This window comes from Artibeus jamaicensis, unplaced genomic scaffold (genome assembly GCF_021234435.1).
Source record: "Artibeus jamaicensis isolate MK-2021 breed Jamaican fruit bat unplaced genomic scaffold, CSHL_Jam_final contig_3174, whole genome shotgun sequence".
Taxonomy (NCBI): Eukaryota; Metazoa; Chordata; class Mammalia; order Chiroptera; family Phyllostomidae; genus Artibeus; species Artibeus jamaicensis.
Window position 1 is genome coordinate 1,657,856 of NW_026521738.1, and position 17,028 is coordinate 1,674,883.

The following is a 17,028-nucleotide window of genomic DNA, read 5'->3' on the forward strand; positions in this document are numbered from 1 at the left end:
TAGAGAGACCAGTGAAGAGATAATTGCAACTATTCAGGAAAGAAATTGTAGGATTCTAAACCTAATCAATGGTGTCGGAGATGGAGCAGACAGGGGCAGATTCATGGTGTACACAGGAATTCGAAGCAGATGTACTGATGGGAAGGTATGGCATCAGGGAGGAGAGAGGGAGTGAGAGAAAACTGAGGTTGACTCTCAGGTTTCCAACGTGGGTTGCTAAGTAGGACTATTGAATGATGGAAGGAGATCTAGCAGGTTTGATAGGGAAAATGATGAGCTCAGTTTGAATGCTTCAGTTTGAGGTATCAGTAGGACTTACCAGACAGTTGAGTGACCCTGACTCTGCCCCTGAAGCCTGAGGAGAGATCTAGGCTAGAGATGAAGATTTAAGTCATCAATATCTAAATGAGAGTTCAAACTATGAAAGAAAATGAAAGCCCATGAAAAGTTTTAGAAGGAAAAGATAAGATGCACCAAGAGTGTGTCCATGACTCATAAACAATGTAAATTACTAAATGCTACTTAGGTGTACAAATGGCAAATTTTATGTGTGCATATATGTATATTTTTACCATAATTTTTTAAAATATATTTTATTAATTATGCCATTACAGTTGTTCTATTTCCCCCCTTCATTCCCCTCCACTCTGCACACCCCCTTCCCCACCATCCCCCCTTTAGTTTATGACCACATGTCTCAAGTTCTTTAGATTCTATATTTCCCATACTATTCTTGCCCTCCCCGCTATCTATTTTCTACCTACCATCTATGCTACTTATTCTCTGTACCTTCTCCCCCCTTCTCCTTCTCCCACCCCCCCTGTTGCTAACCCTCCATGTGATCTTCATTTCTATGGTTCTGCCCTGATCTAGCTGTCCTCTTAGATTGCTTTTGTTTTAGGGGTGGTTGTTAATAACTGTGAGTTTGTTGTCCTTTCACTGTTCATGTTTCTTTATCTTCTTTTTCTTAGGTAAGTCCCTTTAACATTTCATATAATAAGGGCTTGGTGATGATGAACTCCTTGAATTTGATCTTATCTGAGAAGCACCTTATCTGTCCTTCCATTCTAAATGAAAGTTTTGCTGGATAGAGCAATCTTGGATGTAGGTCTTTGGTTTTCATGACTTGGAATACTTCTTTCCAGCCCCTTCTTGCCTGTAAGGTCTCTTTTGAGAAATCCGCTGACAGTCTGATAGGAACTCTTTTGTAGGTGACTGTCCCCTTATCTCTTGCTGCTTCTAGGATTTACTCTCCTTTATTTTAATCTTGGCTAATGTAATGATGATGTGCCTTGGTATGTTCCTTCTTGGGTCCAACTTCTTTGGGACTCTCTGAGCTTCCTGGATTTCCTGGAAGTCTATTTCCTTTGCCAGATTGGGGAAATTCTCCTTTATTATTTGTTCAAATAAGTTTTCCACTCATGGCTGTTCCTCTTCTCATTCTGGTACCCCTCTAATTCAGATGTTGGAACATTTAAAGATGTCCTGAAGGTTCCTAAGCCTCTCTTCATTTTTTTGAATTCTTGTTTCTTCATCCTTTTCTGTTTGGTCATTTTTTTCCTCCTTCTGGTCCACTCCTTTGATTTGAGTCCCAGTTTCCTTTCCATTACTATTGGTTTCCTGTGCATTTCCCTTCATTTCAATTACTTTAGCTTCCATATGTTCCTCTAATTTGTGACTAAAATCAACCAGTTCTGTGAGCATCCTGATCACCAGTGTTTTGAACTGTGCATCTGAAAGTGTGGCTATTTCTTCATCGCTTAGATTTATTGGCTCTGGGGCTCTGAGTTGTTTTTGAGCCCCAGAGCCAATGTTTTGCTCTGTTTGCACCTGTTACGTATGAGGAGAGGAGCCTTAGGTGTTCACCAGGGTGGGGCCGCCCAGGTTGCTGGTTTGTGAGGCTTATGTGGGGGCGGAGTCAGAGAGGGAAAATGGCGGGTCCCTCTGCTGCTTCCCGCCACTGGGGCCTACTGGGGCCTGCTGGGGCCTGCGTGGTCTATCTCACCACCGCTAGCTCCTTCACTGGTTTATCTGCGCCCGAATGTGTGACCACAGTCTGCCCTCAGTGGGTCCGCCCGCCTCTCCACACCTGGGACCTGCCCGCAGTTGCTGGTGCACCTGGGTTGTGCGCCCAGGTAGGTCCGGTGGATCTTCCTTGCCTGACCCTGCTCTATTGCTGGCTCTGCCCCTCTTACCGGTTTAGCTGAAGGGTTTGTTGTTGTCAGACTTCCGTGTAGTTCAATTTTCTATGGTTTGGCTGCGTTTTTGTTGCTAAAACTTTGTTGTTTTTAAACTTGGTTGTGTGAGAAGACGCAGTGCTTCCACCTACGCCTCCATCTTGGCGGAAGTTTACCATAATTTTTTTTTTTACCATAATTTTTTTTAAGTGGGGGAAAAAATAGGTAAATACTTCAGGCAAAATAAAAAGTATATTATTACTTTTTATACTTTAAATAAAAGTGTCTATCATACTTTTTATAATATAATATACTTCTTATAATATATATTACATATTATATATTATATTTTATTTAAAAAAAGAAAAAGGATCCATGGAGCATGTCAACATCTTAAGGACTGCACATGAGGAAGGTGGACAGGAATAATCAGAGGTGGGAGGAAGAAGGCTCAGGAGAGGACTATCACAGATGCCCGGGGAATAGAATTCCAATAAAATACAGGGTGGGGTGGGCAGAGGAGTTAGAATCACCAAGGCTACTTCCAGAAATAACAGTCAGAATATATGAGCTCTGAGAGAAAGAGAGAATTTTGGTCTCTGGTCTTGCCCATCCAGAACTTCTCAGCAGCAATAAAGTGACTTAAATTTCATCTTTCAAAATAAAACTTGCCCGTGCTCTGCCAGTTTTGTCTGGGCAGGAAGCAGAGCTCAGACCAGCTGCTGAGGATGGTGCTAAATTCCACTTCAGAGCACTGGAATGCGATGCCTCCCAAGTGCCAGCCTCTGCCCTGGGAGGAAGGGAGGCAGCCTGAAGCAGAGGGAGGCTGGAGGGCGGAGCCCTTCTGCGGGTGGAGGGGTGGGCGACACTCTCCCATCGACTGCTCACAGTGTCTCCCATCGGAGCAGGACAAAGGACTTTATCTCTCTATGCAGAATCAGAGATAAAGTCACTTAATCTCTGCATAGTTCCCTCTCCTCAGGATGGCTTCTTTGGTACTTAAACCCAGCAGTTTGCTATGACATCACAAGGTCATAGACAGGAGCTGTCTCTGGCCAGAGGCTCCCTTTCCCTCGAGGTCTTTCCAATGGTGCTCCAAAGACAACCTCATTCAACACCAGAAAGAGAGGGATAGGCATGGGAGGGAGGCAGAGGGACCCCTGGGGAAGCTCTCGCTCCCTGGCAAATGGCCCGGTGTCATTCTCCATGCCCTGCACCACCACCATTCACTAACCAAATCAGGAAAACAGCGTTGCCTAACTTTCGGATGCTCTAGTGAATCATCAGCTAATTTCCTGTCGTGTTTGTGGCAGTTTGGCTAATATTCCTTCAATGTGGCAGAATAAACCTGCTAATTCATTCTTTCATGTTAAATGTTTAAGATAATTTAATCACAGGAAAGAATCAGAGTATCTTCAGTCACTCAATGTTAATACTCAATCTGCCAAACCGAGCATAGAACTACAGCAAACCCACCACCCAGCAGTGAGGGCAGCTGTAACACCTCTGTTAATAATTTGTGTATATTCCTGTTGTCAAAAGGTAATTGTTACAATTACCAGGCCCCATCCTGGGTTATGTTCAAATAGGAGATATTGGGGCTCACTGTAGTCGGGGGCAATAAAGCATGCAGCAAACACAAATGAGATCCCAAATGGTAGATGAAAGCCTCAACGTTGACTTTTTTATTGTGGGCCAGAAACTATGGCTGAGTGCGGCAGCTAGAGGAATGGAAACCAAAGCTCAGAGTTAAATAGGTTTACCAGCCTGGTAGTGGGCATGGGGCCTGTCTGGGGAAAACTTACAACTAGGGGCAGAGTTGCCAGGAAGTTAATGAAGCTTAAGCTTCAGGAATCCCCACTAGGAACCCTTCTAGATTCTTCTAAGGCCCTGGGAGGAGCCCTTATTATTTTGCATTTGTATTTTTCTATTTTTTTTTTCTTAAAGAGGCCATCCCCAAATTGTATAAGCATCAGATACTCCTGAAAATAATCTGCCTGCGTGAAAGGGAAGAAGAGCGCCCTGCTCCCTGCGGGCGGCATGCTCCTGGGGAGAAGGGGAGAGCAGATCCCAGCACGCTTGGCTGGCTCCATCCTTATTTACTGGAGGAGTAAAGGGGAAGAGGAAGTCCTGGGTTGTACACAAGGGGTGCCCTCAACGTGGAAGGACAGGCAGGAGTGGGAGAGATCGCTCCCTCCTTTGCCGAGACAGTGGTGCAGGCCGAACTGCAGACACTTTCATGGCTCCACAATGACCCCCTGCTTGGCATCGGGGAGACTCTCACTCCAGACTTGAGATGGAACATTTCACAACGTTTCTTTAAGTCTGGCTTCCTGCAGTCTCCCACTAATTCCTCTCCATTCTGTAATGCTCCCTTGACCACGGCAACCCACAAACCAAACCCAACGCAGCAGCCGTGCTTGGTGCTCCACTGTCCAGAGGTCTGCCTCTGTCCTGTCCCACTGCAGGCAGGCCTGGGCAAGGTCCCTCCCCCACCCCTGCCACAAGCCATGTGTCAGGTATTCAGAATTACCTAGAAACCTACCAAGTAAGGCATGCTTTCATTACCCAAGTTTCCAAATCCAGATCCTTGAACACAATGCCTCCTTGTCTTAAAAGACATGCTCTCATTTGGTGAGCTGGGAACAGAGGCATTGAAGAAAGCCATGATGTAGACACTGGCCTTTCAAGCCAGACAGACAGCCTTGATGGAAGGTCATCCTAACAGCAAACGCCTTGGACGGAGCAGAGCTGAGGGAGTCCTGCCCTTGTGTTGAATGTTCCACGTCTGCCCTATGAGAGCACATTATACTGCAGCATTTGATGGTGGGGGGTTAGGGGGGAGCCCTAAAACCCTTCACGGAAGAAAGCAGGTGATCCCCACCCGCAACTGGAAGAAGCACCACCTTAGGCTGCTGGCTTCACCGTGCCCTTCCTTTCAGCTTCAGCTGCACGCACCAGAGTCCCCCACCTCTTCCCAAGAAAAAAAATTTTTTAATTAAAGGACCATGTTGATTTTTTTAAACTTTGCTTTTTCTTTTTTAAATAAGAATTTAATTTGTGGTGATATTTGGCCTGTTGGGAAAACAACAGTGGTAGGAATCAACCTTTGGCTATTTATGTTCAGCTTCTTTTCCCTTCGGAAATCTTTTTCGAAGGTTTGTGGTCAGTTGCAGGCAGGGCTTGCCAGCCCTGCGGGTGTCAGACTGAGAATTTGCTGGACAAGTCAGCTTCTGTTCTCGAGTTGTGTCCTGAAATCAAGTCCCTGCAGCTCCCCACTTCAAGCTATTCCTTCTGCAAAAAGGGACAACAGTCCCTACAAGTCTGCTTTAACAAGGCTCATTTAATTGAATGAGATAAAGCATAGGGAGCACTTTGCATAGTCCCAGGAATGTGCACAGTATGCAATAGCAGTCAGCTAGTGTTAGTAAAATCAGTACTGACCACATCCACAAAAATGCAAGAGTTCTGGAAGGAGTGAGCCTGTGAGATGTCATCCTTAAAGAACTGGGCAGAATTGCAGCAGCCCTTCACCTGGGCCGTTGACCCTCAATCTCTCCCTCCTCTGGTCCATGTTCGATAGCTGCTTCCAAAGAAACAAGTCCCTTAACAGTGTCCTGAGTTACATCCATCAGGGATGCCCATGGACTCAGGATAGAGGCCAAGCTGCCCAGCTTGGCTTGCGTGGCTTCTCACAGTGGGGAGCCCACCCCACTCTCACCCCTGTGCCATGCACTTTCTGTTTGCCTTGCTGTGCAGGAATGCCACCCCCTCCTTGACCCTGCAGTAGAGCTCCAGTGTGTCACTTCCTCTACGAAGTCCTAGTTCCCAGGCACTTGTTTCTTAGCACTTACTTGGTAAGTGCACTAGTCTGCTGGTTAAACAGAGCTGTGGAACCAAACTGTTCACTTTCAATGCTGGTTGCTCCCTGTGACCTTTGCAAGTTTCTTCACCTGTCCTTGCCTCGCTATTTTTACCTTAAGATTGAAAAAATAGTATCATTAAATTCATGAGGTTGTTAATGAGAATTAAATGAACTGATATATGGAAAGCATGTTAGTACATAAAAAGAACAGTTCCTGACACATGATAAGAGCTCAATAAATATTAACTGTGCTAATAACAGTTATGATTATGATTACCATTATCATTATTATGATCCCACCAGAACATAAGCTCTTTAAGCATGGAAGCAGTCTATTTTGTTCACTGCCTGCTACATAAGAGGTGTTGCATGACACACAGCCCCTTGCTTGTGGTTGTTCATACATCTCCACCAACAAACCATGAGCACCTTGGTTCTTTCTAATCAACCCTGAACCCCAGAGTTCTTCTCAGTGGGCACAGAGCAGGTCCTCAATAAACATTTGGGGAATGAATACATGAACAAACCTCTGAGGTTGTGTGTGCATGTTACCTCCTAGTAAAACGTTAGCATCAAGTCTAAGTTCACTGACAATTTGTGCCCTTTGTTTGATGGTGTTCTTCGGCACTGCGTGTATAATGGTAGCTGGAAGGTCTTGAATACCAGGCAGTACATTGGGGGGCTTTCTTGTGGGAGAACAAGCCATCTCTAGAGCCGGAGAAAGTTCCCCCAGAAGCTCCTGCCCCTGGGCACTTCCATTGCCCCAGTGCCCCTTGCTGCACCTGTTTCTTCCTGAGTCCCATATATCCTCCTCCAATATGGCCAAAGAGAACTGTGGCTCATAAGGGGCAGACCAAGCCTGGGTGGAGAAAGGCAAAAGGTATCTTTGTCCAAAACCAAGATATCTTCTCCCAGCACAGAACCTCCTCTCTCCCTTTGTGGGCCCGGTCCTTCACCCTCCCCACTTTACAGGAAACCTTCTCCTTCTTCCAGAAGGAAATTTAAATATTTCCCCACAGTACATCAGCCTTTCTGCTTCTTTGTCTAAAGTGAAATGTAGTATCAACCCTGGCTGTTGTGGCTCAGTGGACTGAGTGCTGGCCTGCGAACCAAAGGGTCATCGGTTCTATTCCCAATCAGGGTACATGCCTGGGTTTCTGGCCAGGTCCCCAGTAGGGGACGAGCAAGAGGCAACCACACATTGATGTTTCTCTCTCCCTCTTTCTCCCTCCCTTCCTCCTCTCTAAAAAATAAATAAAACCTTCTTAAAAAAATAAAGTGAAATGTGAAATCAGGAGAGAAGAGATTATATATAATGTGAATAAGTAGTCTGTACTCTTCACTTAATTATTACACAATACTGAGAGGCCACTGTTTTATAAGCCTCTCTGTAACCATTTATTCCAAATGCAAACAGATTTATGATCTGAAATACCCACCATGAAATACCCGACTTCCCCCACAGAAGTCACGGGGAGATAGAGGGAGGGTGAGTTCAATGTTTAGACATGATAGTTTTCATCCAATTGCCCAGCCATGTCTGCTTCCATCTTATGGCTCATTTCATCCTTGCGTCGGTGCATTGAGGCAGGTGAGGTTTAGTGTTCTCCATTGCATGGGTGTGGAATGTAGAGACTGACACATCAAGAGGGTTGTCCTTGACTAACAAGTTTGGAAAACATGCGTGATTTCTTTGTATCATCACTGAGAGCATTGCTCTCTGCTGTAGCTCATGCACAGATGTTGTGGGTCCAGGAGCATCCTCTCTACCATGGCCAAGTTCATCTGCTGGCTCCATGCTCTCTCCCCACCCACTGCTCAGCCCTGCACCTGCACTTGTAAGATTGCAGCTCCCTCGGGGGCAATCTGGCATTCTCAAGCCTTGGCTTATCGGGGGCCAGGGTCTTTATTAGTTCCCTGACTTTTTGGTCAAAGAAAGACATTCCAGGGAGTGAGAGCTGCCTTTAGAGAGCTTTCAGTTGCCCCTGCTGTGGGGGTGATCAGAGTGGGAGTGAGTCTGGCCCCAGCTCTGCCATTAACCTGCTGAGTTGCTCTGCTCAGGCCACCTGACCTCCCTGTGAATGGGGGTAAGGGGGCAGCTTTGGGAATCTGATGGTGCTGTGGGTGGTCTCCCCTGAAGACACATGCACCAAAAATCATGGGTTTCATTTCAGGAGGGTCACAACCTTCTGTCCCTTGGAGCCCATTTGGGTGCCCCTTTGGTCCACGGACCCTGGGTAAGAACTCCTGGGCCTGGTGCGCTCGGACACCAAAGGGGGGAGCCCCAGGTGCGGATTTATAGTGCAACTTCCACAGTTTATTTCCTCATTAAAACATATGGATTTAAAAAAAAGAAAAATGTCATAAACATATTACCAGCAAAACCACTATTAATATTTTAGTAATATCCCTCAGTCTTCCTTTCTCTTCCATTCTCAACACAGATGTACACAAACCCACTAATTATATCAGGAATGTTTTCTTACGTCATTTAGATATTATTTGAAAGCATAATGTCTGCATGGCAATTGACTACATGGTAGCAGTCAATTATGCATTATTTAGATAATGCAAGAACACATTATTTAGCCATTCCTTAATTGTTAAACATTTAGCTTTTCCCCTTATTGTTATTATCTGTGCAAACATACATGATTATTTTCTTGGGCTAAAAGTGAAATTGCCAGCCTTAATACCTACAGCAAGCCCCTTGCCACCTCTTCTCCTGAAAGTCATACCAGTTTCCACTCCCAGTAGCCAGGAGGGGGCAAGGGGTAGAGGAGACTTAAACTTGCTTCTTGAATCAGCAACCCCAGAATACCAACATGGAGTAGGATCTCTGCTTGCTACAAGTTAACAACCATCGCAGGCCACAGCAATCATGTCTATGTTCAGGGCTGGCCTAGGCACGTTTGGAAGTGGATGTGATTTGCCTCGGGTGCCTGCCTCACCCCCTGGCCTTCACAGAACCACTTGATCTGACTGCAGCACTGACTCAGCCACCACACCCTCCCCTCTCAGGTTCAGCAGCAGCTGCTCCATCTCCACTCCCTGCAATCCATCTTCTCTTAATTGGTTCCTATCAGCATCTCTAGACTTTCCATTCACAGCCTCAGGAATCGGTTACAAGAACCTAAGTGAATGGGTTCTGGGGAGCAGGCTGAATCCTGAGTAGCACTGTCCTGAGGCCAGCCCAGGCGGTGGCCAATCCAGGATATGGAAGGCTATCATTGGGCAGAGGGTGGTGGTTCAGAGGCAGATGGACACAGGTGGGCCACCTCAGGGCCCAGGTATGTGGGCAGCCACCTGCTCTGTCTCTTCCAGGGTTGATCCTTCAGAACGTTGCTCAGAAATTGGGGCCTCACTGAAAGAATGAATCTACTTCTCATGAGAATTGGCTATATAGAGTGGCTTGCTCAGAATGATGGGCAGAGTTTCAACAATTTGCTTGACCAATTGCGCTTTTCTGTGGGCCCCAAATCTGCATATTGGTGATGGGAGGGGAAGACCACAGGTGTTGCCATGCCCCACCCTGAGCTTGCATGGGTTGCACACATGGCCTGCCCCGGGACTGACCACTCTTTCTCTTGGCCCCACAGTCTGATGGCTCCATCCTGGCGATCGCCCTGCTGATCCTCTTCCTGCTCCTGGCCCTGGCTCTCCTCTGGTGGTTCTGGCCCCTCTGCTGCACCGTGGTAAGTGCCCGAAGCTCCTCCTCGCTAGTCAGGCCTTGGGCCACTCAAAGCAAAGGGTGACACAAAGTTAACAGGACCAAGAGTAGGACAGGTGACAAAAAACTGTGTAAAGCTTGAGGAAAAATCTTTCGTTGTTTACACACTTCACACAAAACCTGCATGCACTAACGGTGCTCAGTGGAGCCAGGAGTCACAAGGAGTCGGCACGGGCTAGGGGAGCGGGGTTTCCAATGACACGGCATTTAGGTAGGGCAGCTGAGGTGGCTGGTCGGGTGCCGGTGCTTAGAAAGGATGCACAGAAGACTGTAAATGATGCTTCTTATTGGACAGGTAATGAATATATATGCATGTGTATGCATCGTGCACATGTGTGTGCACATGCCACACACACGTAATTTGTCCCAGCGGATACTCCCCAGAGGCCACCTGGTTTTAGCAACTGGTCGGCCCCTCTGAAAGAACGCCCCAGGGCTCTTTATTTTTAACAACGAAGAGCCTTTATTGGCTCTTCACCCAAGGCACCTACCTTTATTTCATTACCTTCAGCTAGCATTTACAGGAAGCACGCTGGCTACAAGATCCGTAAGAACCTACCCCCGCCTCATCCTCCCCATCTGGAGCCACCTCATGGCTCTGAACAGTGTCTCCATGAATAGCTTAGGGCCTGGAATAAGCCACCATCACCTGCCGTACCCAAATGATATGTGCCTGTTTATCAATTGCTATTCCCTAGACTAAAAACAGCCCAAAGAAAGTAATAGCCAAATGGAGAAGAGAACAGTGGCTCCCACACGTCTAGTTCTAGCAAGTGCCCAGCCCTTATGCAGCGTCAGAGCACGTGCAGTAAAGCCCACAAGGAGCTGGGCATGAGCACTGCCCTGTCGCCATGTGTCTTCCATTTCTTGTGTCTTAGTTCCTCTGGGAGAGGGTCCCACGGAGGGAAGCAGCGAGGGGGGAATTGATACTGAGCCTCTCTGGCCAAGAGCTTGTCTCGTGTTATCTCTGAAACCCCGGCACTCAGCACACAGTGCAAGGGGACTCACATCTGTATGTAGAACTGAGCTGAACGGAGACCATAAACTCAGAGTGCAAGATGGGAAAAGGAGGGGAAGGGGCTTTGAGTGACATTTTAAAGAAGGAGTAGATGAAAGAGATGAGAAACTCAACCAGAAGGTGCATCCATGGGGCAGGAACTTCTGGGAAGAAAGAGGCTCTTCCATCAACAGGAGACTTTGGGCATTGAGGGAATAAGTTGACCTGCAGCAGACAAGGAGGTGTGTGTGCAGGGAGGGATCCAGGACAGGTGCGAGTCTTGGGTCAATTAGTGCGGTCCAGGCTGGACTGATTTCACCAAGATTTTAAACTGATCCTTGGGGCATAATAGCCCCAAGAGTTAAATGTTGTTTTAAATGCTTGAGGCTGCACAGCCATTTTAGCTTGAGGGAGAAATGGGCATGTTTTCAAGTCTGGAATTTTGGGGAGAAAAAACCCTGCAGTAAGCTCTCAAAGAAGTAGGCAGCGGGCTTCAGTGGTAGCAGGCATCTCTTGTTCACCGAGTCCCTTTGAGTCTTAAAAACAGTTACCTTGGGGTAGGGACAACTAGAAATAGTAAAACAGCCAAGCAGGGCTTCACTATTCAACTAGCTGTATGATCTTGAGCAAGTTACTTAACCTCTCTGTGCTCCAGTTTCCTCATTTGTACAGTGAAGACAATAAGAGCACCGACCTCATAGGTAGATGATGAAGAGTGTGTGTGTGTGTGTGTGTGTGTATATAAAATAAGTGTATAAATATATATAACTTAGAAACAGCACCTTACACATAGTAAACGCTGTGTATTATTCATATTTAAAAATACTTGCTACAATAGTAATATATTACTATGCTATGCAGCATTTAATTTATATTGGTGGGAAATCTCCTTTTTTCCAGTTTTATTGAGATAATAATTGACATATAACATTGTGTAAGTTAAGATGTACAACACATATCGCAAAATGATCACTACAATAAGTTTAGCTAACATCTATGACCTCACAGTTACAAATTCTTTCCTTATGATGAAAACTTTTAAGATCTACTTAGGCAGCTGTCAAATAAACAGTACAGCGTTATTAGCTAAAGTCACCATGTTGTACATTACATCCCCAGAACTTCTTTATTACTGGAAGTTTCCACATTTTGATCATCTTTACCATTTCCCCACCTTCCCTCTCCCTGCCCCTGGCAACCACAAATCTGATCTGTTTCTATGACTTCATTCTTTTTTTTTAAGATTCCACATATAAGATCATACAGCATTCGTATGTATTTTTTTTCTCTGACTTATTTCACTTAACATAATGCCCTCAGGGTCTATCCATTATGTCACCCATGGCAGGGTTTCTTTCACTTTTATGGCTAAGTAGTATCACATTGTTTACCCATATAATATATTATGGTATTACATGGTCTATATATAAAGTTATATATAAATCACATTCTCTTTAGCCATTCATCTGTCCAACACTTAGGTTGTTTTCATGTCTTGGCTGACGCTGTGGTGGACATGCAGGTGTAGATATCTCTTTAGGATGGTGATTTCTTTTCTTTGGACAAATACCCAGAAGCTGGGTCATGGGATAGTTCTATTTTTAATTTTATGAGGAACCTCTATTCTGTTTTCCACAGTGACTGCATGATCTGCATTCCCATCAACAGCACACAGGGTTCCCTTTCTTCCACATCCTCGCCAACATTTGTTATCTCTTGTCTTTGTGATGAGGTGATAGTTCATGATGGTTTTTATTTGCAGGGAAATGTCTCTTAATTAATGTCATCCAAGGCCAAACTATTTTGCAATACTCAAAATATTTTTCAATGAATGTATCTGGTTAAGTCCATGTTGCTTTGGAAAGTAGCCAGAATGTCTTCATGTGGTCTGATTTTATAGGTCCTGAAGGAGTTCTTTACAGGGAAAGACCCTGGAGATAAACAAGATTAATTCTTGTGTATGATGTCTATAAAAACTGTCCTCACCCTCATTCTGAAAGGTGGCCAGATTTCTGATGCTCAGTGTACCCCCAAACCTAACTTATCACTCACTCACTTGATGAGTTACGATACCCCAAAGGGGACAGGACAAAGTCCTGTGTTTTCTGGGGGGAGAATACACCTTCCACTCTCACTCTCCACACCCTGCTCCCCTGGTACAAAGCTGCCTATCAGCAATAGGAACTAGCCAGACAGCAAAGAGGGCCTGCAAAATGTGGGGTCCATGACGTTCGTCTCTGCTGTGTCCCTCCCTTCCCTAACTGCAAAGTTCTCTCCAGGAGTGGTATTTCAAAGTGTTTCACAACCCCAGTTGCAAGGCTCCCAACCCCAGTCCCAACTGAGCCAAACATTAACCACTTAATTGCTGGGTGGAAGGATATTGTTATTTCGTAAAGTCCTACATGGTGAGCGGGTACCCAGGTCCCTATTTACTAATCATAAAGACCATGTTTAAATGTAATGACCAGCATGACCAGACCAGGCATAGTGGTTACTGCCAGGCCTGCCCTGTGCATCAGCATCCTCTGGCGTCTTCCTGTCATGTCTGGAATAGGAAATCTGGTGGTGAGAGTGGCTGCTGCTACCCACTGCCATTCCTAAGGGACCCACTCCCATCTGGGCTCTTCCAACTAGATGGAACCTGGGTTAAGCTATTGTCTGAATACAGAGTATAACCTGTCATATGACTGATGGAGAGAGAGAGAGAGAATGGCCAGATCCTGGTTCAAAGCCTTTCAATGATTCCCACCTTTCAATGATTCCCACCTTAGCCCTCAGTGTCCTTAAGTAAACCTTTGGCTTCTCAGATTTCTACATTTTTTCATGGGCACAAAAGCACCCACCCTGAAAGGGAGAGAGGCGTTGGACTATGCCCGCTGGGCTTATTTGCAGTTTCAAAAAGAGAATTCTAGGGGGTCAATATTTTACCTAAGTAAGTAAATAAAGCCCTGCCTCAGCTCCACAGGGGGCCTTGCCAGAGCCTTCTAAGTCACGTCACGGCCACTTCATCTTTCTGCTCATAAGTTTGGTCCCACATTACTGAAATGTCTAAGTTTAAAGTGAGGAAAACTAGAAAATCTGAATGAGAAGAGGATCATGAAAACAGAGGTGAAATGTATCAGAAACGTAAATGTGTGAATGGCTTGAATGTGTAGAGAAAGAAGTCCACAGTGAATCAGTGATGTCCGAGCACTGCGCTGCTGTAGAAGGTTCAGGCAGCCCTGCGGGTACACCAGGTACACTGTCGTCCCAGACGGGAGCCGGTGCCCTGACGTGAGCGGGCAGCCCTGCAAGGCTGCTCACCTTTATGTGCACAACACAGGCCATCACATCAGCCTACATTTCAGCAGGAATGGGGACTGGCTCCACCAAATCAAAACCTGGGGGACAGAATAAATGCACAGTCTCTAAATCTACTGGCCATTCTCGTGAACTCCCTCAGTTCCTAACTCCCACCCCACTTGCCCTGCCTACCCCTACACCAAGACCCAGCAATCTGCATCTAGTCTTCTCTCCTGCTCCCGAGGTGCTGATCACTGCAGAAGTGAATTAATTGCCCAAGCATGCTGATGGAGCCACCGCACACTTACGAGGCCTTCTTCGTGCTTAGCAAATCATCCTCACGGAGCCTCAGATTCTACCCCCACAGGATCTCTCCCAGACCATGCCCCTCTCCTGGAGATTCTTGTCCTGCCTCTGGCCATTTTATTCTCAGTAGACAAACTACTCTTCTGTCTCAGAGAAAAAGCAGAAGCTGTCCTGTGACAAACCCTTCGGCTTCAAGTAAAGCAAACCCTTGTGTCCTCTTCCAACATCCCTCCTCCTCAGCAGCAGTTCCCCCTTCTCTCTCTTTCCACGGTGTTCTTTTTGTCCCCTCTCACTTCAGCTATTCCCGCGGTATCTTTCCTTTCCACCATCTTCCTCTCCTCTGCCTACAAAAGTATGCCAGCCTCCAACCTTTCCAGATGGCTCATGCTTTATTTCTCCTTCAAGCCACTCTCTTCACTCTCCCTTCCTTTCATCTGCACACTTCTTTGCAGGCACTGCACAATTGCTCCCATTCACTTCAGCCCACTGCCCCTGGATCCCCGACGCCAGGATTTCTCCAGTCCATCTCCTGCAAGCCCGAATGCCATGGGCAGTGGTTTCTGCTCGTTTCTCATTCTGTGATGGCCCTTTCCACTGCAGGCACAACCAACCCCTCTCCCCTTTTACTCCACCTCTCCTGGCTTCTGCGGACTTTTGGCCCATGTTTCTGTCCAGGATTTTCTGTATCCTTCATGGGCTCTTCTTCCTCCGCTGTCTCTTGCTCTCCACAATTGTCTGCAGCCTTCTCTGCATGTTGTCTCCAGGATCTATGCCCAACTCCCATGCCTTCAACCACAACGAATACACTGATGGCTACTTACCATGTCCACCAAGGCTGGTCTTGGCTCCAGAGGAACAGATCCATAGTATAGGGATCCAGTGGACAAACGTAGCCATTTCACCCTCAACATGTCCCCAACTCAACAGTTCATATTATTCCCCCAACTTCTCTTCGTCAATGGATGTGTCACTGTTCTCTGAGCTGCCCAAACCAGACACCGCAGAGTGACTGCGGATGCCTCCTTCTGTCCCTGCTTGTCGTGTCTCACTTCAAAGTTGTCTGCAGTGACTCCTGTCGCTTTCTGTCTTATCTGTGCCTTCCATTTACAACCTCTACCCTAGCACAAGTGCAGTACCTGGCCCTCAACAGTTACTTAAGAAACAGTTGTGGAACGAAGGAATTAATGTCATTGTCTTACACTAGGAGTCTGCATTTCCCACTGAACTATATTGTACTACCATTCTAACTGCTCAACTAGTCTTTCTCATCTTCACTAAACAGATTTTTTAAAAGTAATCTCAGGTCATAGTCCTACTCACTTCACTGCCCAAAATTCTCTTGACTATTCAATGTCTCTGAATTAGACTTCAAACTCCTTGACATCGCATGTCGACCTATCCCAACATGGCCACAACTACTTCCGCGGCCCCACCCCAACCCCCTCCTCTCTTCCCAGTACTCCTTGCCTGCTTCCTTCATCACACTGATTATGCTGTTGTTACAATTATTTGCCAGTCTTCCCCTGTAGACCAAAACTGTTCACAGCCAGGGCTATAGTTCCCCGAAGCATAACACAGTTGCCTGTTAATAAATCTCAAAGTTGGTTGGGCAGCTAAATGGGTGGAGGATCATCGCCAGGCACAGTCTCATCTTTGGGGCTCTTGAGTATACCGTGTACTTACTTACCTGCCACCATCACTCTGCCCATGTTGTATCCTCTTGCTGAAATGGTTTCATCTTCTTTGTCAACTCTGTCAATGGTTCGTCTGTCTTCAAAGTCCAGTTCACTGATCACTCCATCTCAGTAGTTTCCAGCGCACTTTTCCCCACGGGAAGAGAGTGCCCCACAACCCCACTTGGTTTCATTAGTACTTTTTTCGCACCGTTATTAGATAATTTTCTTACTATCACAAGTATTTACTCATAAGTATGTTTCTTTCACTGTATTATGAACTTCTCCAGGGAAGGAGAAACAAGTCTTAGAAACTAATCCCAAATAGGAGTACAGTGCCTAGTATGTGATTTGTATGTTTCCAAACTAAAAAACTAAATTATAAGGGGGGCAAGGGGATGGATACAGAAAGAACCCACAAACCAATGGAACTGAATTACCTTAGTTTCATGGGTGTTTATATTATCATTATATTTTATAACTTACATATATGTTACATGCAATGTTTATGTATCAAATATCATGTAACAAAATACATTTATATCAGTTTCATAAATAAAATTCTAGACCTGTGCCCATTTTGTAGGAGGTCAGTGGTTTAACAGGAACCTTGAATATAAAGATCTTGCCCTGTTTTGCAAGATGAAATGTTTCCAGAGATTGGTTGCATAACAGTGTGAGTTCAGTACATAAAACTACTGGAATATGTTCTTTAAAATGATTGAGATGATACATTTTATGTTATGTGTTTTTTTACCACAATTAAAAATAAAAAGGGCATAAAGTGGAGGAAAAGATGGGACAACTTTAATAGCATAATCAGTAAAATATATTTTAAAAAATAAAATAAAAGGAAAAAAAGATCCTGCAACAAAGTTGCAATTCTCTGCACTCTAACTAATTGAACCACACTAAGTCAAATCAAATCATCATGTTTCTGTTCAAATAATGGCAACTGTTTGTATTCAGTTTGTTAGGACAGGATAATGTGTGTGAAT

General features: G+C 45.5%; 1 protein-coding gene across 1 annotated transcript in view; it reads left to right on the top strand.

The window, feature by feature from the left end:
- The window catches only part of ANTXR1 (ANTXR cell adhesion molecule 1), a 232,490-nt gene that overhangs the window by 135,205 nt on the left and 80,257 nt on the right, over positions 1–17,028 (top strand). The window contains exon 13 of the mRNA XM_053663393.1: positions 9,642–9,737. Coding sequence (XP_053519368.1) covers positions 9,642–9,737 — 96 coding nt within the window. The remainder of the gene's footprint in view (positions 1–9,641; positions 9,738–17,028) is intronic.